The 25075-nt window shown below is 44.3% G+C and overlaps 1 protein-coding gene across 3 annotated transcripts in view; it reads left to right on the top strand.

Moving 5' to 3' along the window:
- KIF4A (kinesin family member 4A) overlaps positions 1-25075 on the top strand; it is a 37582-nt gene that overhangs the window by 2576 nt on the left and 9931 nt on the right. For all 3 annotated transcript variants that reach the window (XM_034780683.1, XM_034780682.1, XM_034780685.1), the window contains 18 exons: positions 552-742; positions 2128-2217; positions 3294-3460; positions 3773-3867; positions 7713-7832; positions 9244-9419; positions 10197-10258; positions 15373-15505; positions 16139-16197; positions 16401-16506; positions 17264-17341; positions 17684-17869; positions 18588-18691; positions 20728-20872; positions 21336-21446; positions 22487-22570; positions 23650-23763; positions 24751-24906. In XM_034780683.1, coding sequence (XP_034636574.1) covers positions 552-742; positions 2128-2217; positions 3294-3460; positions 3773-3867; positions 7713-7832; positions 9244-9419; positions 10197-10258; positions 15373-15505; positions 16139-16197; positions 16401-16506; positions 17264-17341; positions 17684-17869; positions 18588-18691; positions 20728-20872; positions 21336-21446; positions 22487-22570; positions 23650-23763; positions 24751-24906 — 2177 coding nt within the window. The remainder of the gene's footprint in view (positions 1-551; positions 743-2127; positions 2218-3293; positions 3461-3772; positions 3868-7712; positions 7833-9243; positions 9420-10196; positions 10259-15372; positions 15506-16138; positions 16198-16400; positions 16507-17263; positions 17342-17683; positions 17870-18587; positions 18692-20727; positions 20873-21335; positions 21447-22486; positions 22571-23649; positions 23764-24750; positions 24907-25075) is intronic.

Consider the following 25075-nt stretch of genomic DNA (forward strand, 5'->3'; position numbering starts at 1 on the left):
GCCTATTTACTGCTAGCGTGATATTCCACTTGGTAACCAAGATGACTTGTGCAGTCTCACTGAGCTTCAAGGAAAGCAAAAATGGACGGACTGACTGACTGAAAACACCATAGAACATAATGTTCTATGTTAAGATCCATTTGACTGCTTGATCTGCAGTCTGACACTTGATTGTTATATACTTCAACTTTGAGATTGGTTACCAAAGATGTTGGTGGGGAGGGGAAGGTTGACAGAGCAATTAAAAATTGTTTCTGGCATATTTGGTCAGCCATAAAATTAGGTTTAATTAATAAATCTCATCTCATATTTCATAGTCCAGATAAGGCATCTGGTTCTTTTCAGCTTTTTGTTCTTGATTTAGCAGACTATGAATTGTGCATTTATGCTGTGTAAACTGAGAGGGTGAGTGGCAATGCTTCTCTGAATTGGAGATTCTAGCTTCTGAGGACACTTCACACGGAAGCATACTAGGATACTCCAATCTGATAAGGTCTCTTCTTAGATAATCCCATCCTCCTCCTGATTCCAGGCATTCTCTACTTCTTCAGGGTATAATGCTACTGTCTTGGCATATGGACAGACAGGCTCTGGAAAAACATATTCTATGGGAGGGACTTACACTGCTGATCAAGAGCATGAACCTACTGTTGGGGTCATTCCTCGTGTTATCAAACTGCTCTTTCAGGAAAAAGAACGGAGGCTGGAATGGGAATTCACCCTGAAAGTCTCTTATTTGGAGGTAAAAGCTATTTACAGTTTCAAAATATCTGGAATTAAAAGCAGACTTTGTAATAAAGTGAGGCTTAAATAGGTCAAATTCTTCGGGCAACCAGGCTTATTAAAATCGAAGCCTTAGGTCACACATTATGTTGGAGGCTTGGCTGGGACTGGAACCAGATTCCAGTAGGCTCCTAGTCTTTTTTTCTAATCATAAAGCCTCCTTCTTGTGGTTGTTTAAATAGTCTGGTGTGTTTTGTTTTTTTGTTTTTCTTTTGTAACACTCCAGTGAGTAGGGTTATGGCAGCTGAACCAGGAGAGCTGGTATAAAGGGGAATCTAAAGGACTTTAGAAAGGGACCTATAACTTTCCATGAATGAAAGCCTATGTAGCAGATGGGACTGCATCCTTTTGTCCTCAGTGTGCATATCTGGCTGCTAAGTCTAACCTTATATGCTTGCTACCTGGGACAAGCTCCTAGAATGTTCTGTTGCAATCTATAATGGAGATAGGACTGCTGCACTTCTTCCTAGAGCAGTGGTTCTCAAACTTATTTGATCAATTGAGCGCCCCCCCGCCCCCTTCTTTGTGTCTGTAGTCGTTTACGCAACGAGTACATATACCATCACACCACTCTGAAGGCAGAGTGGAGAGCAGCAGCGGCTGCTGGCTGGGCACCCAGCTCTGAAGGTAGTGTATGCTAGCAGCACCCAGAAATAAGGGTAGCAATGTGAAAAGTGAGATGTGTCAATATCACTTTTCACAGTAGATTTAGCGCCCCATTGCCACCCTTGCTTCTGCCACTGCAGGGCTGACAGCCAGAGCCCGCCACTCTTAGTGAGGGATTGAGGGGGAGACTAGGGAAGGAGAGCCTGAGCCTGGGTGGCGCAGCTCTGGTTGTCCCCTTTATCCCTGCCTCCCAGGTGTGCACAGCCCTTTGGCATGAGCCCCAGCCACCCAGGGCTGACAGCCAGAGCTCTTCCCCACCCCTAAAAAAGCACACAGCTCTCTCCTCTCTTGACACATTCCCACACCTCCCTTGGGAGTCCCACCCCATGGTTTGAGAACCGCTGTCCTAGAGAGATTTGCCTCAGATGAGCAAGGAGCATCTCCAGCATCACACTCTTCTCTTTTGGGAATTGGGGTGCTCAGGCTTGTGGAACTTTTGTCATTGAGAAGGCCATGAGGATGGAGAGAGGGGCACATGTAGAAATAAAATGTAATGATAACACAACTCCAACTCACAGGACTGGGGTCAAGTTAAGTCTGCACGTCTTAGTTAGTAAGAGAGGTGTGCAATGTCTTGCAAAGTTAGCCTGGTTCAGCCTAACCCTGTATTGTCTCTCATGCTCCATGCCCACTTCTCCCTGGACCACTTATTCTGAGTTTCTGTTCAAATACCTTCAGATCTACAATGAGGATATTCTAGACCTGCTGTCCCCATCTAGAGAACGATCTCAAATCAGCATACGGGAGGACCCCAAAGAAGGCATAAAGGTGCGCTGTTCCCACAGAGGTGGGCATGTTGGGGGCTGGGGAAGAGGTCGGAGTCCAGTGTTTCAATCAAACCCAGACACGCTTTTACAGTTCGTAATCTTGCTGTCTCGGACTCTCTCTTGTGCTTCACTCTAGTCGCTGATACAAAAGCATGCTGACTTCCAGCTCTTTTCTAAATTAAATGTCTGGTGATTCTCAAACCTACTCTGTGGTAACTTCATTAGGATCTAGATTTCAGATCACAGCTAATTAAAGCTCTCAGTGAACTGATAACATTAACTCAAACCCTGATTTTATTTAAAGTAACTAACACATTACTGCAGTTCCCATAGCCAAACTTCCTTGCTGCATGCCTTCTCCCAAACTTAAAAAGAGGAAAGCTACAGCAAAATGGCTATGGCAGGCACTGGCCGTAGATATGAAACTAACCTCTGTCTCGAAGTCCCCCAGAGTAGGCCTGAAGTCCATAGATGGGTTTGGGGTACGGTGTAGGGAAAGCTTGTGCTGCTGTTTCATTCTGCATCTGGTCTATGGATAAATTTAGCTTTTGTCTCCAGGGCTTGTCAGTCATACTTCATTAATATGAAACTCCATTTCCAAATGGTGGGTGGGTTGCTGAGTTCCACGCGTCCAAAAACCTTGGCCATATGTAGTATGTGTTCTAGATGGATGCCTGGAATGGAACAATGGTTGACATATGCATCTTTGCATGCTGGCACCCTCAGAGGATTTGCTTCTGTATTTTAGATGAGGCATGACTCATGTTAGTGGCAGCATTCTGGACTCATAGGTGGAAATTAGATGTGCTTACTTATAAGCTGTTAATGCAGCTCTTAGTTGGCACAAGTTTGGACCTCTTGGTGAGCATTAATCTTTCTGGTAAAGTCTGTTAGACTACAGCAGAGTGCAAATGTGTTTTCTCCTTACTCTTTTGGTTTGCTAGTTATGGTCACAGTGGCATAGAAGCAGGGACTTGGTCGGAGACATAAAGTACACATCTGTGATGTAGTAAATAAAAGTTGAATATTGGGAGGCAGGGGAAGAAAATGAAATCCAATTCTTTATTCTTGGCATAGATTGTAGGATTAACGGAACGGGATGTGGCATGTGCCCAAGATACCATCCTCTGTCTGGAGCAGGGAAACAATTCCAGAACCGTGGCCTCTACAGCTATGAACTCTCAGTCCTCGCGGTCCCATGCAATCTTCACCATTTCAATCGAACAGAGAAAGAAAAGTGACAAGTAAGAAAGCGATAACTCCTTAGGTAACAGTTCTGATTCAACCCTGTCTCTTGTCAATCTGAGATTTCATACTTGCCTATCAAAAAGTAATCTTTCTAACCATTACTGGTTGACTTGCTCTAGAAAAAGCTGCATCGACGATATACAGTCACTGGACTCTGCTAATTTCAAAAGCTAGTGGCAGTACTTTGATGTGAAATGCACTCTTAAACCCATTCGATCAGCTCTGATGTGAAATCCCCTCCATCCTGCTTGTTGCTCGCATTCTAACTACACGTTAGCTCAGGAATTTAACTTTTCTGTCTTTTGTAGGAACAGCAGCTTTCGCTGCAAGCTACACCTTGTAGATCTTGCTGGCTCCGAAAGGCAAAAGAAAACCAAGGCTGAGGGAGACCGACTAAAGGAAGGTAAGGAAGCACAGTAACTTCAGACAGCTTCAGTAATGCAAGCTTGTGCTCTTCACATCTGACATTCCTGGAAAGGACAAAATATAGCACACCACTCTGAAATCTTGACCTTAAAGGTGACACACACAGGGGAAAAATACTTGTTTTTGCTGGGTTTTGAGGTATAAGGAGAGCTTGAAAGGTCTCTAGTAAAACGTTCTGTTTGGCTTTTATGTCAGGAATATATCCGGCTTTGTCTTCTGGACTCTGAGGGCTGAAGGACTAGCTGGATCATGGCTTCTTAAGTGACTGAAACATATGCCATTGAGGGCGAAGCTTTTTGGTCTGATTATCAAACACTGTGTTGTTCGGTTTTTAGCTCAAGTGCATGAAATGCTTTTGAAGAAAAGCTCTCTGAAAGATTCATATACCTTCAGTTTATGGCTGATCTTCCATTGCAAATCTCCAAGGAATCCAGCTAAAACAAAGACCAAAAAAAAAATATATATATATATATATTCTTCTTTTTTTATCCACTAGAGCAGCGGTTCTCAAACTTATTTGTGTCTTTGTGCACATGCTCCCTCCCCTGCAACTACATATACTACCACTCAGCTCTGAAGGCAGAGTGGAGAGCATGCAGCAGCACAGAAATAAGGGTGGCAATGTAAAAAGTGATATTTGTCAATATAACTTTTCACAGCAGACATAGCACCCCATGGCCTTGCTTCTGCCACCTGACGGCTGATAGCCAGAGCCCTGCTGCCTCCCAGTGACAGACTGGGTGTGGTGGCGGGAAGGAGAGCCCAAGTGCCAAGGCTCCGGCTGTCCTCTTTATCCCCACCTACCAGGTGTGCAGGCCCTTCTGCCTGAGTCCCGGTCACCTGTGGCTGACAGCCAGAGCTCTTTTTTTAAATCCACACATTCCTGAGCCTCCCTTGGGAGGCCTGCCCCATAGTTTGAGAGCTGCTGCATTAGAGGACTCATCCAGTTCTTCCTCTGTAGTCACCTTTTAAAATCAGAACAAGATTCCTAGGGTTGGTGCAGAAGAAGGGGAAACTTGGAGGAACTCATGCTAGCCACTGAAGAGGAGTAGGGCTCTAAGTAGATTTGAAACTGCTATTCGCCTTTGATCATAAGGACATTCAATGAGATCCAAAGGCAGCCAATTCAAAACTGATACATAGCTTTTCACACACGACAGAAGATGTTACTGCTACAAGATATTGCTGAGGCCATTAGCTTAGCAGGATTCCAAAAAGCATTAGACATTTAACTTGGATAACAAAATATCTTGTCAGGTTTCAGAGGGGTAGCTGTGTTAGTCTGGATCTGTAAAAAGCGACAGAGTCCTGTGGCACCTTATAGACTAACACGTATTGGAGCATAAGCTTTTGTGGGTGAATACTCACTTGGTCAGACACCTAGTAAAAGCTAAAAATAAACAAGAGCTATGGAAGAAATATAAATCCTCAACTTTGGGGCATAAGACAACCTCTAGTGAGAATTAGGATCAAACTTTCTCTGGAGCAAGTTATTCCATAACTACCCACTGTAGGGTTTCTTCTTCTGAGGCTGCTGATGGTGTTCACAGTCAGAGATGGGCACTGGATGAGACGTGTTGTCAGTTACTACATTACATTCCTGTGTTCAACTAGCAAAGTATGGGGAAGGAAAATGTGCCTTGTCTTCCACTCTTGCCATCACACTGTAGCTGATGTCAGCATTGACGTTTCTGGGTGGAATGGATCTAAGATATAAGGGTAGAGGTCCAACATGCTAAAACATCACTGCCTGCTATGCTCTTTATGAACCTTTGACTGTACCAAAATAAGCCATCTGCTGCACTCTGATAATGGAGTAGGAGGTGAGAAGGGCAGATACTGTTCATCCTTGGCTCTGGTTTTTCAAAAAAAATCTAAATCTAGTAGGATGAGACTGATGTTCATTAAGTCAGAAATATAGGGCTGGAAGAGACTTCAGTGAGACAAGTCCAGCCCCCTGTACTGAGGCAGGACCAACTAAACTGAGACAGGTATTTGTCCAAACTGTTCTTAACCTTCAGTGAGGGGGATTCCACAACTTCCTTTGGAAGCCTATTCTGGAATTTAATTAGCCTCATAGCTAGTTTCCTAACATCTGACCTAAATCTCTCTTGCTGCAGTTTAAGCCCATTATTTTTTGTCCTACCTTAGTGGACATGGAGAACAATTGATCACCATCCACTTTATAACTGTCTTTAATGTATCTGAAGACTACCATCAGGTCCCTCTTAAGTTTTTTTTTCTCTTTTTCAAGACTAAACGTAACCAGTTTAACCTTTCTCACAGTCAGATTTCCTAAACCATATATCATTCTTCTCCCCCACCCTCCCAGGGGACTCTTTCCAGTTTGTCCACATCTTTCATAAAGTTTTGCACCCAGAATTGAACACAGCACTTCAGCTGAAGCCTCACCAGTGCCAAGGAGAGCAGGACAACAACTGCCCGTGTCTTAATATGACACACCTATTAATACACTTCAGAATTATATTGATCTTTTTTGCAACTGCATCACGTTGCTAGTTCATATTCAATTTGTGATCCCCTAAAACCTTAAGATGCTTCTGCAGTGCTACTGCCTAGTCAGTTATTCCCCCTTTTGTAGCTGTGGATTCCCCCGACCCCTTCCTAAGTGCAGTACTTTGCACTTGTCTTTATTGAATTTCATCTTGTTGATTTCAGACCAATTCTCCAATTGGTCATGGCCATTTCAAATTTTAATCCTGTCTTCCAAAGTGCTTGCATCCCTACCAACCTGTCATCTGCAAATTTAATAAGCATGATCTCCCCTCTAGTAGTCAAGTCATTAATGAGAATACTGAAAGTACCAGATCCAGGACTGACCCCTGCAGGACCTCACTAGATATACCCTCCCACTGTAATAGCAAATCATTGATAACTACTCTTTGAGTATGGTCTTCCAACCAGCTGTGCACCCATCTTATAGTAATTTCATCTAGACCACATTTCCCCAGTTTGCTTATGAGAGTGTCTTGTGGGACTGTCAAAAAGCCTTATTAAAATAAACATAACATCTACTGCTTCCATTCCCCACAATCCCCTAGGCCATTTACTCTGTCAAAGAAGGAAATTAGGTTAATTTGGCCTGATTTGTTCTTGATAAATCCATGCTGGCTATTCCTTGTAACCCTGTTACCATGTAGATACTTCCAAATTTATTGTTTAATAATATGTTCCAGTATCTTCCCAGGTATCCAATTTAGGCTGACTGGTCTATAATTCCCTAGGTCATCTTTGTTCCCCACTTTAAAGATATGTACTGTGTTTGCCCATCTTCAGTCCTCTGGGACCTCCCCCATCCTCCAAGAATCCCCAAAGATAATTGCTAATGGTTTAGAGATTGTCAGCTAGTTCCTTAAGTACCCTAGGATGAATTTCATTAGGCTTTGCTGACTTGAATACATCTAACTTATCTTAATATTCTTTAACCCCATTCTTTCCCTATTTGGGCATATTCAGTTGGAGCAAAGAGCAGGTCTTTAAAGAAGAGTTCCCCAGCCCTTCTGACTAGGACAACACCGAAGGTTATTAACCTGCTGTGCTTCATATGGCTCCACATAGCACATCTGTTCTGTAGCCATGATCATATCCTTCTTCATTAAACCTCTTATGCAAACCCGTGGGAAGAAGGCATAGGGTGGGATTTTCTTCTGGGAACTGGAGCTTTCTATGAGGACTAAACCTCTCCATTTTCTACGTTTTGTGGCCTTTGTTGGCAAGTATAGGACATAAAACAGTAATAAAGCAAACCTCTCTGTTTGGTTTAGCTCCTACTCACTTTGGATATTGTTTGTTTGTGTGCAGGAATCAACATTAACAGAGGCCTCCTATGCCTGGGGAATGTAATCAGTGCTCTTGGTGATGAAAATAAGAAGGGTGGTTTTGTTCCTTACAGAGACTCCAAGTTAACACGGCTGCTGCAAGGTAAGAGTATAGTTCTGTTCTATAGTTAAAAATAAATATGTAACAAAATAATACGTCAAGGGCTGTGTAACCTTCAGGACAAGTCTTACATTCCTACTGACCAGATATGAATGTATTGTTTGTGCTTTATTCCACAAACCTATGATCCTTAATCCCTCTGTGTTTTTGTTGTCTTATCTTCGACTGCAATTGCTTTGGGGTAGGGACACAAACAACTCTAACTCTATCCTGCAGTGACACCATAAGGAAAAAAAACCATGAGAAACTCTAAACTGCCTTTTTAAAATGCTTTAATCTGGAGGCACAATCACTAGTATCAACAAATCATAACTGAATGGTTACTGCACCATGTCACTACAGGGCAGAGCTAAGATGCTGTGTCCCTTAAGTACGTTTACACCTTAATATGTGTGGTGGTTTATTTTTTATTTTTATTTTTATTTCTTAAGTTTAAACTTAACTCTGAATTTTCTGAGTTTATAATGCTTGTTTTTGTGATAAACACATTACAAGAATGTTGTCATTTACCCTAAATTCCTGATCTGGAATCTTTAGTCTTGTCTTCATCTTAATGATACTTTAGTCTGGGAATAAAAAGGAAATAGCTTAATTTACTAAATTAGTTTTTAGTCTTCCTTTTCACAGTACAGTAACTTGCTACATAAAACCATTTTTCATGGTATTTTATATCTTTCAAAACATGGACTGTAAGGTACCATAATCTTCTTAGTAAGAAACCCAGTTGAGTGAGCTGAACTTGAGCAGGGTCACTTGTGCCCTTCTCAGGAGACTTATGGCACAAAGCTGGATAATACATACTCTGGGTGCAAAAGTAATAAGCCATGCTGGGCAGCTCATTGCCAGGGGGAGTATATTTGTTCAGATCATCAAATGCTTCCTTAAATTGAAGAAGAATGAAGTCTGATCTGATGTTTTGGCTGTCCAGAGTATCCATGAAATTCCATCTTTCAGGGGAGCTGATGCCAGCAGAAGTAAGAGTACTTGAAACATTGATATTGGGAACTGTGTAGCTGCTTCACATGAGAATCCTGTCAGGGGCATGTGATGTCAAACACCGGCATTTGGAGTAGAAACAGGAGGCAAAATAGCATATGTGGAAAATGTTCTTTAACTTCAGGGGGGGGAGAAGGAGGTGGAGGTGACATATTTCCGTGGGGCTCTTACTAGTTGTAACCTGGAAAGTTGCTTTTCTTACCAGTGTTTCTTGTAATGGGAGAAATCAGCTATTGGGTATTACATGAATAGCACGTTGGTCAAAACCTCTTGTCTGTGTTGGCTGTTGTGTTTTATGGGCCTGGTGCACTCTTACAGCTTTGGGTTTTCCATCACTAACCCTCTTTGCCATTTTCACTGTCTCAATAATGCTCTGTCCCATTCTGTTTCTATTCAGATTCCTTGGGTGGTAACAGCCACACTCTCATGATTGCGTGTGTGAGCCCAGCAGATTCCAACCTAGAAGAAACCTTAAACACTTTGCGCTATGCTGACAGAGCGAGAAAAATAAAAAACAAACCGATAGTCAACATTGATCCTCAGGCAGCTGAGCTAAATCATCTAAAGCAGCAGGTACTGGACACTTCCCTCCTTCGGCTGGAGGCTGGAAAACATGTGTTGTGCATAGCAAAAGTGAGAAAATCCTCACTGCACCAAATTCACAAAAGAGAAATACACTGAACTCACTTAGTATAGGTCACCTTAAAGAAAATCCTTAAATGTTTCTTTGTCTGTATGGAGTGGCCTCTTCTCTAATGCCACATGCTGCTTGAGATTCTCCACTATAAATGTGCTGCAATTGGAACATTTCTCTTCTCCACTGTTAGATTGGGCCTTCAAGGTCACGCTTCGGTCATGGCCAAGTGTTGGTGTCAACTAAAATTTACATTTCACATGAATTTGTGCACTGGACACACCATAAGAAATGTCACTCCCACCAAAGTGCAGCCATCTCTGGAGTGAAGTATGGCACCTAGTCAACACTACACAGCTATACTGCCCAAGTTTAGGATAGGAAACATAGAAAGGTTCATATGCAATCAATTGTATGCAAATCTAGTTAATCAAATTCTAGTTTGTCTAAAACATAAGGATAATGCTTCCCCCTATTGTCCCTACAAGAGTACCAGGAGCTCCTCAGTGAAGATGTGCTCATGATACACAACATAGTTTATGTGAAAGGCAACATTGTGCCATCAAATAATATTGGAGCATTGGTTCAGCACTGATGAAGAGGGAAAAGCTCCCTCTTCATTATTAATGTTAATTCCTGCAGCTCCAGCTCTTTCTTAGAGATCAGCGTGCTCTGGGCTGATTCAAAGTTGGTTAACTTTTTCTGTTTCCCTCTAGGTACAACAGCTGCAGGTCTTGTTGTTGCAGGCCCATGGAGGGACACTCCCGGTGTCTATCAAGTAAGACCTATAGACTAATGCTTAATGTAACTAGAGGCCTTGATTCCCCACATCTCCATCTCCCTGGCTGAGACTAGATCTCTTGCACTGAGGCTCTAGACTGCACTTGGTGCTAAGATAGGAACTAATTTGCCACTCAAGTATCTGTCAAGGCCTCTTTCTCACTCCTTTGACACGCTCACTAAATCTCATTGCACCAATGTTTCACTTCCACGTGCAGCAATACCCTCTGTAAGAATGCAACAGTCTAGCTGTAGTAGAGGAGGCAGGGGGAGGAACTTGATCAATAATGGTAACATTTTAGTAGTGTAAATATCTGCCTTTCAAGAGGCTGCTAACAAACACTATGAGCAACTGACTTTATTTCCCCTCTAGCTTAAAAAGCAAACACTAGCAAATCCAGGTGTGTGTATGGGTCTGTTTTAGAGAGTGCATCGACTCCTAAGGGAATGCCATTTCTCGATTTAACACCAGCCACAGTGATGCTACCTAAATAGTATCCACTTGTCTATGTGATATAGTAACTATTTAACTTTTATAGTGCCTGGAGGTCTTAAATTCAGGATTTGGGTTTTTCCAGTTATTTCCTTCTCTTAAACTGATCCAGCCCCTGTTTGTCATTATTCTGTTGGGAAATGTGCAGAGAACTTAAATCTCACTCCAAAACTTTACCAAAGTTGCAGTTGAGCTGTAGTTGGCCTTGTTTGACTGGCAGCTGCTGGGGTTACCCATAAAACTTCGCTGAGCAGGCATCTGACCGTGCTTTTTAAATTGAAGGGTAGCATTTTACTGACCATGTATTTCTCAGACATCTTGGATAAAATCCCTTGTACTTCCTCCTTCCTACAGGACACTTCTGCCATATAGTTTCTCAATCCATCACCCAAACTGTAAATTAAAAGCAAGCAAAGATTACTTTTCCATCTTCCTAGACTGTAAGCTTCTCAGTACAGGAGTTTTATCTCTTCAATTTTCTGTCACAGTTCAGGGTGACTCCACCTGCATCTCAGCAAGGATGCCTACCCTCAGGGTTCCAGCTCCCCAGCTGTTGCCTCTCTCAGGCGGAGATGTGTGTCTCTCACCCTTCTGACCAGGGTATTTCCAGGTTGTACGGTTTCCTGCCTTCATTGTGTATTTCCCAGCAAAGACAGTCTGCTAAACAGACTTACTTGCTTTCTCTAGAGTCTGATACCAGAATGATTGCCACAGATATGTGACTACACGATTCTTTTTAAGCAAGCCTACTTTATTCTTAAGATTAAAAAGCATTGGGGAGAGAACCTATTTAAAAACAAAAGAACCTACAACATATGCTAATAGGGGGTTTGGTAAGCTTAAGGTCATGCCTACATTACAAACTTATGTTGACTCAAGTCATGTTGGCACACAGCTGCTGCAGTTACTACATTGCTTGTTGCATGCATACTTGGCTCCTTCTGTCCAATGGTGTGCATAAGCACACCTGGTAAGTGTACTGATGCAGAGTGCAGTGCTCCATGGGTAGGTATCCTGTTGTACAACTTGCCACCGTTCAGCGCACTGTCTTTTGGGAAGATGCGTGATGGGTCCGAAACAAGTCACACAGGAGTGACTGGGAGCATGGCATCAACGTACCAATTTGCAATTGTCCGCATCCCATACTTTTTGTGACTTTTGTCAAAAACCTGTGACCCTCCTTGCTGTCTGCCATCTCTGACAGAAGCATGGAGCCTGCACAGCTCAGCACTATTGTCACAAGTGTTGTGAGAACAGGGTATGTGATCCTGGAGTATTTGCAGAGCCACAAGAAAAACTGAATGAGAGGGAACGTGACATTTCCTTGCAGGACAGATTTGCTGTGGAACATAGTGAGAACCAATTCAAGGTTCTTCCCTTGCTCATGAAGTCATACACCGGCCCTCTCAACAGCACCAAGGAATGAATAATCTACCAGCTCAGCAGGTGCAGAATAGCAATTGAATGGGCTTTTGGTCGTTTGAAGGGTCATTGGCATTGTTTACTCATAAGATTGGACCTCAGTGAGGAAAAAAATCCCAATAATTAGAGCTGCCTGCTATGTCCTGCATAATATGTGAAGCAAAGTTGGAAAAGTTTCTGCTATGGTGGAGCGAAGAGGTGGAGCAGCTGTCTGCTGAATTTAAGCAACCAGATATATGGGCTATTAGAAGAGCTCAGTGCGACGCTATGTGACTCGGAGGTTTTGAAGACTGTTTTTAACAGAGAGCCAGAGTAGGGTATGGTGGTGTGGGCTGTCCCTGTTCTTTTGTGCTCTGGTAAGAATCATGTGTTGGTTGCTGTACATGTAGGAATATAACCTTGTCAATGCACCTATTAATTTTGTTTGTGAATGATCCTATGAGTTGTGTAACAAAAACAAATAAATTAAAAACTTAATAAATTAAGAGAACAGAACTTCTGAAGGGGCAAGGCCATTCAGGTCCATTTTGGCTACATACGTACAGCGACCCGTGAAAGTCACAGTTGGTGAATGTGAAGCTGTGATTGTCATTAATGTTCCCTGGGGTGGAACGGAAGGAGTAGTGCAGCAACCCCTGCTGCCAGGTGAAATGTTGAGGGGGTGCATATTGAGTTCTCAATGGGCTGCAGAGGGAGACGAGCACAGGATTGTTGAACATGCATGTTCACCACTGTGCAGCACCTGTGTTTTGCTGCCTGAGAAGCCCTAGTGTGTCCTGATGCATCTCCCTCTCCTTTTCCTGCTGGGACTCCTGGGCCTTTCTCCTCTCTGCTCTTTCCTTCTCCAGAATGTCCACAACGTTCATCCTCCAGGTTCTGTGCTCACAGTCTGATGCAGCACTAGTTTGCAGGATCTCATTGAACATGTCCGCCCGAGTCCAGTTCTTTTTCCTCCTTATCTGGCTCAGGTGTGGAGCAGGAGACTTTGAAGGCCACAATGGCAGCAGCTGAAGATACAAACCATTATCAGCATGTTCGCTACAGAAAGCAAAACTTAAAATGTTGATCTCGCTCTCGCTCTCCTTGCTCCCCTAAAGTTATAAGCACTACATTCTCACTTTTTTGCTTGGGATTGCTTGTGAATGGTGTCAGTCGCATCACCAGTCATGGTCGGTATGGCCTGCTGGAGGATGTGGAAATGAGGAGGGAATTGTTTTGTTGCATGATTCTAGTAGCATAGGGCAATGGCACTGAATACTGGCACCATTTTCCACAGATGGTGACTTTAGCTAGCATCTCACTGCTGAGGGTAACAAAGGCAGAGAACACAGCTGCTGCTCGTGTCCTGAAGGTGCCCAGACCCACATGCTGCTAGCCAGTGTACTGCAATAGTGTCTGCTGAAGTTATTGCTGAGGGGCATGGGAAAGTGTCCTGTTGCGGAGGAAGAAATAAGGCAGCTCTCCCTAGAAATCTTTGGCAGAGTACTCCCAGGAAAGTTTCATCATGAGCTCTCAGGAGGATTCAAGGGCCATCCCTATGTACATACATAAACTGCTCTGCATGCCCCCACATAATCCTGGAGGGGAATGAAAAGCAGATAGCAACTCTACCTCTTTTTTTGGTTGTACCACTACCTATTCTAGTATGACTAAATTAAGACTGTGTCCTGCTACTTTGAGGGTGCCAGCCTTGTAATTGAAAATAATGGTTCCTTCCCCGGTATCAGGCTTGTCTATGTTGGACTGTGGTGGAATCAAAACAAAAAACCCAGGTCCTGGCTTGCTGCACAGCTGGGTTCCTTGGTTGCCTGTCCCCCATACTCCTCTTCATCCATCACGTCCTCACTGTTCATGGCAGGGACCTGTGACTTGGGCCCCTCAGAGATATCCCCGGTGCTGTGGGGATTGGTGGTGGTGTCTCCATCAATATGGCATGCAGCTTTTCAGAAAAGCAGCAGCTCTGTGGCTTGGCACCAGGTTGATCATTGGCCTCCCTGGCCTTCTGGTATGCCTGCCACTGCTTCTTGGCTTCTCACACATCACTGCTGCTGGTTTCTGTCATACCTCTTCTCCTGCATCCCCTGAGTAATCTGCTCATAGATGTCAAAATTTTTACGACTGGTCCATAACTGTGCCTGCACAGCCTCTTCTTCCCACAGGCCTAGGATATCCAATATCTCCTGTCTACTCCAGGCATGAGTGCATCTGGAGCAGGTAGCCGACATGGTCAGCTGTAGAGTTGCTCTCAACAATGGAGAGCTACTAGGTGTGATCGCCAAGCCCAGCAGTCAGGAAAAGGAATTTCAAAAATTTGCAGGGCTTTAAAGGGGATTGGGGACTTCAGGATCTCTGACTCCTGGGCAGTGGAGTTCACAATGGTGACTAACTAAGTCAGTGTGGAGCATTGTGGGACAGCTGCTAGAGGACATTTAGTGTCGACATAAATAATGCAGTGTCTGCACTTGCATTGTGTTGATTGATTGTCGCTCTATGCTTGTCAGGGAGCTAGTGTGACTATGTTGGCCTATCAGGTTTCTTACAGTGGTGGGAGACCGATTTTAAGTGTAGGCACATGCACAACTAGGTTGACATAAACTGCTTTGCATCAACCTAACTGTGTTGTGTAGACTAGGCCTTACGTGTATTTTTGGCAAGAAGAGTCTTTCAACAGCCCCCTGGGGCTTCCTTATAGTTTCCAGTTCATAACTGCTTTAACTGAGAACAAGTACCCTCATGACATGTTTAGGCCACCCTTTATAATAATCCAGGAGTTTTTGAGCTGGAGTTTCCAGAAGCAGGTAATTAGAATACAATAGGTGTCTCTCTCCCTCCCTCCCTCGTTCCCTCCCCAAAGGGTGTCTTCAAAGGTTGGGTCTAGAGGGGTAAAACTTGCATTCCCTCCACCTCAAGGTACTTCCTAAGGAAATCTATTTCAAACATATTGTTCCAAAAAGACGTTTTGAACTTCCTCATACCTTCCAAAGATTGCAGTAATATTTGTCTTCCTGCTAAAGAAGTTCCATAAAATCTCACAATAATACATAAACACTTTCATTTCCTATACAATGAATCCCACAGGTATTAACCCCAATTCAATAAGGTTTAACTTAATTCAATAAACTTCATTCAGGATATTGTCAGTCTGTGACAGTAAACACCTCATTGGCATTAAAATAATAAATACTTGTCTTAATTAGTATGAAGCCATCAGAGAATCTGCAGTCCCTCATGGAGAAGAACCAGTCCCTGATAGAGGAAAATGAAAAGTTGAGTCGAGGCCTGAGTGAGGCAGCTGGTCAGACAGCCCAGATGTTGGAGAGAATCATCCTGGTAAGGCTAAAATTCTATGTGAAGAGCTTTTAGCTACACGTTACTGTTGGAAGCTGACCACTAACAGTGTTCTAATGCTATTCAGGAGCATCTGACTCTGGAGGACTAAAGCTGAATTTGAAGGGAACAAAACAGTAGCAATATGATGATAGGCTACAGAATGCATCTGGTTCTGAAGCCTGCAGGTTTTGACTCAAATGTACTAGAACTGGAATAATCTGCTTTGAAAATGCATCACTCACAGGAATATAACACTGAATACCAACTTTTCCATCTCCCAAGTTCTCCCATCGGTCACTGTCGCTCTGTATGTCTTGACCATTTGGAGGCCGTTTGCCCGCAGTGGTTGTACTGCCAAACTTTGCGATTCCAGGGTTAAATAAGTCAAAATGTGTCTTGTATGCCAACTTCTCCCGAAACCTTCTAAGACCCGCTCTTTTGTGGGCTTTGGGGAAAAGTCCAAACTTACTTTCATTTAAAGGAAACTAACCTTCCCCAATTGTGCAGAAACCCGTATCGAATCACAGTGCAAGTCACCTTAACAGCAGAATGACGAAGCAGCTATTGCTACAAAGAAGATAGCTGTTTCTTGCTTCTCCTTCTATAATTCAGTATCTAATTGACTTTTCTTAGACAGAACAAGAAAATGATAAGATGAATGCCAAACTCGAGGAACTCCGTCAGCATGCTGCGTAAGTCCCATCTAGTTTCATGTGCTGCAGAAGTACCCTGCAACACTGCTCATTTCATTTATTGGCTCTGCATTTGTTATTCCAAAGCCCATCTGTGTGCGGGGAGGGTGAACAGTATGTTGCCAATACTCTATCTACTGAGGGTCAGACATGCAATTGCCAAGCAAAACCAGTGGACTCAGTTGCATGTCTGAATTTTTCAGGTGCAAACTTGATCTGCAGAAGCTGGTAGAGACTCTGGAGGATCAGGAGCTCAAAGAGAACATAGAAGTGATTCGTAATCTGCAGCAAGTGATAGTCCAGTTGCAGGTAAGAACTGACCTAGAAAATGGGAAGATCCCTGTGCCAAATGAGCTTCCTACTGAGAGGAACCCAGTGGTATGGTGCCAGTCTGCTAGGTAGTTGTTTCTTTATAGCCCTGCTAAATAGCCCTCTGCACAGGTGTGTGGCTGTTAAATGGCTTTTGGCAAGTTACTTCAATATAGACTTACTGTTGAAACTTCAAAGCCACAAAATGACCATTTTATGCTCAGATAGCTGCTTGCTCCAGATTAAATGAGTATCCTCAGAAGAATGCTGTGAAGTGAGACTATTGCATAAATTTACAGTCCAAAGACTGGGTAACGCAGGGCACAAAAACTACTCTTGTAAGTTCAGGGCTTTAGTGTCTCTATTTCTATTAAATGGTCGTATTGGAGGGAGCTGGAATTGTTTGAAAATTTCCATGTCCTTGTCTAATATATGACTCTTCTATATTCCCCTTCCTAGATGTCCCTCAAAGCTCCAACCACCCCATAAGGAACTGGCTGCTAATTCTGTGTAGTTCAGGAAATGTCTGATAGGGACTAACTTTGCCTAGTCAATTGAGACTCAGTTCAGAAGAGGCATTCGCTGCTGCTGTTAAAATGGGATGCCAGTGGCCTCCTCTTCCCAGAGAGGGGAGTTTTTTCAGATCAGAAGACAGTCTAGAGAACCCTTTCCTGCTCTAAATGGACTGCAAGGAGCCCTTGTTAACTGCACTTCTTCTCACTGCTGTACATTAAAGTGCTCTGTTTGCCCTACACAGGATGAAAGTGCTGCCTGTGTGGCAGCGTCCATGGAAGCTGTTGCTGAGATGGCAAACTCTGAGCAAGAATCTGACTCTGTAAGTAGTGGGGGGTCTGATATACTGCAGATTTTGACTATGTAAATATTCTCATTCACTCAGTAATTGTATCTTTCCCGTTCCCTTATCCCATGTGTTTGGCACTTAGTTACTTCTTACCATCCATCCTTCCTCCTTTACTGTACCCTTTCCTATTTTTTTTATTTTCCCCTTCTTAAAATTATGAAGTTATGTAAAAAAAATTTTGAAACATTTTATATTAATACTGCTGCTTACTTCAGTAGTATTCAACTGTTCTGCTATGTTCAGACTGCCAGTGCAAGCACTGAAGAGCCCCTTGGAATTGGCTTCTTTTGGCTAATAATTGTGACTATATTCCAGCAAGCAGAAACCAGCCAGGACAGCAAGAGATCCCCAGATGCTTTCACCACTCAGCATGCCCTCCGCCAGGCAGAGATGTCCAAAGCACTGATAGAATTAAATAAAGCCCTGGCTCTAAAAGAGGCCTTGGCCAAGAAAATGACCCAGAATGACAGCCATCTGGAGCCCATTCAGTCCCAATACCAGGTAAACGCTCCTTTCCAGGAAGGCCCATGGAAATATCTGTCCAGTGTTGTTCTCTTCTTCACCCCATATGTGTGGGTTTTGTAACGCTAGTGTGTGTGTGTGGGAGGGATTCATCAGGACATGAGCATTCCCTTGGTGGCTCTCATAGTAAGAACTCCATATTGCCTAGAGGTGTGGTATGAGAGGGCCGAGTCCTGTGAAAGAGGCATCTCTGGAATGGTAGTCGTCTAGCTGTAGGTGCCCACAGGTGGCAGAACTATGGTGCCTAAATGTCTGCACGTGGTTCTACTAAGCAGACAGTCCTTGCTTCTTCTGAGCAGGACATTGGCCACTGACTGTTCCATGTAATCCCAGTCTTCCAACTCACTCCTCAGAATTGCACTTCTGTGTGGGACTGCTTAGCCTCCATGGAACTCCGCCACTGCTGCCATTGAACTGGCTTCCTCTCTCCTATAAGTGCTAGAATCCATCATTTTTGAACCCACTTGACTTATTGATCAAAACATGACTGCCAGACTAAAAGGCTAACTGCAGGTGTATATTGATCTGGCTCCTACAGCTGCTGCATGGGGAGGTCTTCTGATCCCTCTGACAACAGAGCAGTTGTCCAACCTATTGAAAGGAAACATGGCTCCCCAAAGCCTTATCTAGCGTTGTCCCTAGCCGCTGGGATTTCAAGACTTGTAACCTAAGCTCTCTGGTCCTATCTCCTTTCTAGACTAATATCAAGGGCCTGGAGTCGGAGGTGAGCAGCCTGCAAAAAGAGAAGGAAGAGCTGATCCTTGCACTTCACACTGCAAAGAAGGATGTTAACCAAGCAAAGTAAGGCTGGCTAGAAAGGCCAAGTAGATTGGTTCCAGTAGATGCTCATTTCTCTAATCAGTGGCACTTGGCCTGGCAAGTAAAGCCCTGCTGGCAATTGCTGCACATACTGACTACTGGAATAAATCATCAAATCCTAAATTCCAAACTGTTGCAATGAATGGGCTTGTCTGCTCCATGACTAATGTCCCAGGTGATAAATCTGCTAGCTCAGCACACTTCAGGTGTTGGGTGTAGTTTTTATCACCACACTGCACAATGAACCAACTTAAGGAATTGCATTCACACCCGTGCCAGATAATGAGGGCTCTGGGGAATCTCTTGTTCAACCTTAACTACTTCATTGAGACAATGAGTATGTTTTGAGGCTGTGGAAGGGTTCATGTTTGGCACTAGGAAGGGGCCTACTGTATCAGGTTTTTACCCTACAGACTGGCATAAAGTGTGAGGGGCGGAAATATCCTCAACTCTGAATGAGTAAATTTTCAGTTTCTCTTGTAGAGAATCTATTCTGACATAGTGCATCCTGCTAGGAGTTGAGATGAGGAAGGGGAGGCCCTTGAGACTGAACGCCCAGAACAGGGAGCCAAAGAATCATTCTTAGCCCTGCTACAGACTCTGATCTTAGGTAGTTCTCTCCCTTTTCAGTGACTCAGTTTCCAATCAATAAAACAAGAATAATGAATACTTGATTTGATTTGTTGGGAAGGACTTGTCAGACTTGTCTATCTTTAAAGCATTTTGCTGTCTGCTGATTAGAGTATACTCCTGTTTTTCCAAATGGCTTGGAACAACAAGCTGAAACTTTTGAATAACCAGGCATTCAGATAAACAGAAGTACTATTTTGATCTGGGTTCTAGCTTTGGTCTGGGAAGCAAAGGTCTGGATACAGTGGGAGTTGCAGGCTGAAGTCACTCTGGGGAGCTGCTTTACCCAATTGGCTACTGTTGCCATTCTTGGCTATGAGCCAATGAGCTCTGTGTGTCAGCCCCTCTCCTGCACAAGTTGCCTGCCCTGGGCTATGGTCGGACACAGCTCCTCAGTGATGATTCCAGTGTCAGTGAAATTCCTGCATTAATGGTCACTCGGAGGGGTCGTGTCCTGGGCTGCAGGGCTCCATGATGGGAGAGGAGGGCTGACGAGAGATGCTGCTATGGCTATAACTAGTTACAGGCTTCACTTTTGAACTGGGTACAATGCTGCAGCCATGGAACCAGATTGAGTGGATCTATTGTTGCACTGGTATAGCATGAATTATACTCATTGCTGAATATTACTTAGCATTAAGAGGTTAATTGAGAAGTTATTAGTGGGCTACCTGGGGGGATGCGCTGTGGATTCAGATAACCAAAAATTCTAGTTAACTGGGAGTGTACTGCATTATAGTTCCAGGCTCTACTGGTATGTCTACACGGCCAAAAAAAAAAAAAAAAACCTGTAGCAGAGAGACTCGGAGCCTGGATCCAATGAATCAGGCTTGCATTATGAAGCTAAAATTAGCAGTGAAGACATATTGGGCTTGGACTGGAGCCCAGGCTCTGAAAACTGGTGAAGAAGGAGGGTCTCCCACTCCAGGCCTAGGCTCCAGTCCAAGCATAAATGTCTTCATCGTTGTTTTTAGCTCCATAGTGTGAACCCTGCAAGCTTGAGTCATTTAACCCGGGCTCTGGGACTAGCTGCTGTCCGTCTCTCTTTGGGAGTTTTAAGTTATGTTTGCACTGCACTCGGCTCTCATTCACCTGAAGGGAACTGATCTCATAGCGGAGATGTTCTTAGCTTGCCCAGGATCAACCATTCTACTTACACCCTGGGAAATAGATTTCTAGTGTGCATCTCCCTTCCATCCTTCCCTTTGGATTGAGTGAGTTGCTGAGAAGCACAACTGGAGTTTCTAAACTCTGCCTTATACAGTGGTCAGGCAATGGGGTGAGTGAGGGACAGCAATTCTGGGTCTGTTTTCACAGTAAGGAGAAGGGGAGTCTATTACTGGAGAACAGCACTACTAGGCATATATTTATAGGGTGATTCTTTGCAGGCTGAGTGAACGACGCAGGAAAAGACTCCAGGAGTTGGAAGGGCAAATGAATGAGCTAAAGAAAAAATTGAATGAACAGTCAAAACTCTTGAAGCTGAAAGAATCTACAGAGCGCACAGTCTCCAAACTGAACCAGGAGATTCGGGTAACTAACACTGCCATATGCAGCCTCTGAGCTCCATCTAATGGAGCAACTTCCAGCCAGAAGACAGTGAAAGCTTCCATTTTATTGGGCTGGCATCACCTTGTATTGCAAGACTCATGTAACTGTAGTTCTGTGACTAGTGCTGCTAATGATGGAGTGGATAGGAGGCACTTACGGTATAAGCATAGGCCTGGGAGTCAAATCTGGCTATACTACTTATTCAGTCCAAGCCTTGGGCAAGTCACTTGACTTTGTTGTAACTTCGTTTCTATGTCTGTAAAATTGAGATGGTTCCCTACACCTTTAAGTGGGGGTTAACAGGATGAAATCATTAGTCTCAAGCACTGACATCCTCAAAAGGCTGGTGCTGCGGGTGGGCAAAGTTTTCGTAATATGTCCTCTTGTCACGAATACTTGAAAAAACTGTGCAAAGTGTAAGTATTGGAGTAACTTTCTCCTGCAGGAAATGAAAAATCAGCGGGTACAGCTGATGCGCCAAATGAAAGAGGATGCTGAGAAATTTAGACAGTGGAAGCAGCAGAAGGACAAGGAAGTGATCCAACTGAAAGAACGGGTAAGTGAGCCATTAATCACCTGGACAGTCACTGCTGGCCATGAGTTAACTTACCTAAGGGGTTGGCTTAACTTACCAAATAAACATCTGAAAACATGACATCTCTACAGTGCCTTGAAAATAACAAACCAATAGGTCAAAAAGCCTCTTGTTCCATATATACCTGAGTGGCAAGCTGCCACCTTTCACCAGTTGTGTGTCAAGGGAAGATTGACTATTTGCTTATGTCTGAAGTTCCTTGATCTGCCAGCAGAGTGATCACAACTCAGATCTAAATTAGAAGTAAAAAAATAACACCGAGTTAGTACCTAGGGGTATCTTTACCACAAAATAGAAGTTGGCATCTGCCCTTTCAAGAGCGTATTGAGAATATACCACATGAGCAAATAGTTAAAGCTGTTACTATTACAGTAGTTAATGTAATCAAATCAGGTTGTGGCATTCAGGTCTAATGGGGCTTCTGTGCCTCTTGAGTCTTCATGTGTCCTTGTCTCAAGGTGTTGTGAGCAGAACAGTTCTAGCCCCAAAGGATGTAGGAGACCATATTCTAGAGCAGGGGTAGGCAACCTATGGCACAGGTGCCAAAGGCGGCACACAAGCTGATTTTCAGTGGCACTCACACTGCCTGGGTCCTGGCCACTGGTCCGGGGGGCTCTGCATTTTAATTTAATTTTAAATGAAGCTTCTTAAACATTTAAAAAACCTTGTTTACTTTACATACAACAATAGTTTAGTTATATATTATAGACTTATAGAAAGAGACCTTCTGAAAACATTAAAATGTATTACTGGCACGTGAAACCTTAAATTAGCGTGAATAAATGAAGACTTGGCACATCACTTCTGAAAGCTTGCCGACCCCTGTTCTAGAGCAACAAGGGCCACTTGAATTTTGTCAGCTCAAGCTTACAGTGATCAGTGTTGGTCATAGAGCACATAGGATGTCTGTTTCATGCTCCCCCTGGACTAAACAAGTGCACTGTAAAACATGTCTTTATATGGCGTGCAACTTTTTGACCTGCCTAGTTTTTTCTCTTCAGGATCGCAAGAGGCAGTATGAGCTGCTTAAGCTAGAACGAGACTTCAAGAATCAGGCCAATATCCTCCGGCGCAAAACAGAAGAGGTAAGGAGCAAACATCTGCTCGGGGCTCCTGATCAATCCCCTAAGGTCTGGAAGACATGACTGGAGTTTTGGCAGGGGACAGATCGAACTCTTGATATTCAGGGGAACAGTTTGGGGGTTTGGAGATGAATTGAGGATGTCAGTTCAGAGGGGGTGCATTGTGACTTTTTTTTTTTTTCTTTCCCCCTTGAAAAATTTTGGGACTCTGCCTCTTAATTCTCACTGTCTCCTTCCCAAACCCAGTAACTCTTGATTGCACTGTCTGCCCTAGATTCTACCACCTGTTTCAACAATGATGGATAAGCACACTAGCTGGGTCTGCTAAAATGATCACCAATGAGATCACTAATGTTTAAAGTGTTGACATTAGGCTTCAGACTTCTCATTGGCATGAGTGGGTGCAGTTAACACTGTGCAGAGCTTGTCTCAGGCTGTTTGCAGACAGGAGAAGACAGCACTACATCAGTTTACTCTGGGTCCACTTCTTGAAGTTTTTCTTCAACCATAAGGTCTAGAAGCAGAAATGCTTTGACACAAAAATTCTTTTAAAATGAGAGCTTCAGTTCTGGTACACAACTGCAGTGGGTGTATTCTGGAGACAACTTGGCTGCAGAATCACAGGAAATAATGTACCCAGTATATAGACTCAACAGTAAAAGTGCATTCTAGAGGTGAACCAAGAGGCTTGTAATATGGCTAAGACCCTAATTAAGGGGTATGCTCCTCCAGAGGCTATTGACATCAATAATTCCAAAAGCAGATCAGGCAGCTGTTTCCTTCATGCTTAATACTGCCCTGCGTGCAGTGACATCCCATCTGTATCTGCTCTACAAGTGCTCAGTGAAGGAAGAATGGATTCTTATAAATGTAGATATACTACTCCACAGCTAAAGCTAAAAGCAGCAGTGTTTTTGGTTAGCATGTCATTGTGCAGATGCTTTCTGACTGGCTTTCAGCAGCATGGAGTCCTGCACCCAGAGCTGTGAATCACATTAAGCTAAGCAGCCCAATAGTTTCCACTGTGCGAGGGATTCAGGGAGGGGAAATGATTGATTGTATGTGTGGTGGGGTTTTTGCAGGCAGCAGCTGCTAACAAGCGCCTGAAAGATGCTCTACAGAAACAGCGTGAAGTAGTGGATAAACGGAAAGAGAGCCAAAACCGAGGAATGGAAGGAGCTGCTGCTCGAGTAAAAGTGGGTATCAGTATAGTGGAGAACTGCCTGATGCACCCCTTTGAATAAGGAGCTAGCACAAAGGTTGCCTGACTAGCTCACTGATGGAAGCTGGGTTAGATGGGTAGAAAACAGAGAAGGTCCATGGAATTTCCTGTCCTGTATAGGAGTAAATAAGGGGAACATGGTTTATTTGCTCCTAGATATGGAGGACAATTCAGAGGAGGAAGTGAGTGACTGAAGTCCCACAGTTGCGATGTCCAGTAGAGTTTATTACAGGGGTGGGCAAACTTTTTTTGGCCTGAGGACCACATCTGGGTATAGAAAGTGTATGGGGGGCCATGAATGCTAACTAAATTGGGGTTGGGGTGCGGGAGGGGGTGAGGGCTCTGGCTGGGAGTATGGGCTCCAGGGTGGGACCAGAAATAAGGAGTTACGGGTGTGGGAGGGGGCTCTAGGCTGGGGCGGAGGGGGTGCAGGGTGGGGTGAGGGCTCTGGCTGGGGGTGCAGGCTCTGGGGTGGGGCTAGTGATGAGGGGCTTGGGGTGTAGGCAGGTGCTCCAGGCTGGGACCAAGGGGTTCGGCGAGAGGGGGATCAGGGCTGGGGTTGGGGCATGGGGTGGTGGTGCTTACCTCAAGCAGCTCTCGGAAGCAGCAGTATGTCCCCCCTCCAGCTCCTACACGGAGGTGTGACCAGGCAGCTCTGCTGCACACTGCCCTGTCTACAGGTGCCACCCCTGCTGCTCCCAATGGCCGTGGTTCCTGGCCAATGGGAGCTGCGGTGGCAGTGCTTGGGGCGGGGGCAGCATGTGGAGTGGAGCCCCCTGGCTGCCCCTATGCATAGGAGATAGAGGGGGCACATACCGCTGCTTCCGGGAGCCGCACAAAGTGGCCCCTGACCCCGCTCCCCAGTGGGAGCTCAAGGGCCAGATTAAAACAGCTGATGGGCCAGATGCGGGCCATAGTTTGCCCACTCCTGGTTTATTATCTCTGTCCTGTCTTTCTCCAGAGCTGGCTTGCAAATGAAGTGGAGGTTCTGGTTAGTACTGAAGAGGCCCGGCGCCACCTGTCTGACCTTCTGGAGGATAGAAAGATCTTGGCCCAGGAACTCCTGCAGCTTAGAGAAAATAGGGAAGCTGGGGAGACTCCACCTCTAAAACTTCGGGTGAGTGACACACAGGGAGTCATAGCAGAGAGCTACACTCACTCTCTGTCCCCTAACTGCTACACTTGTTCTCTTCTATTTGGGTCTGTGAAGTCCTATGATGAGTAGATTAATGTTTCCACAGCCCCCCTGGCTGATGAAAGCAATAGCAATGAAGAGGTGATTGGAG

This window comes from Trachemys scripta, chromosome 9 (assembly GCF_013100865.1).
Source record: "Trachemys scripta elegans isolate TJP31775 chromosome 9, CAS_Tse_1.0, whole genome shotgun sequence".
NCBI lineage: Eukaryota > Metazoa > Chordata > Testudines > Emydidae > Trachemys > Trachemys scripta.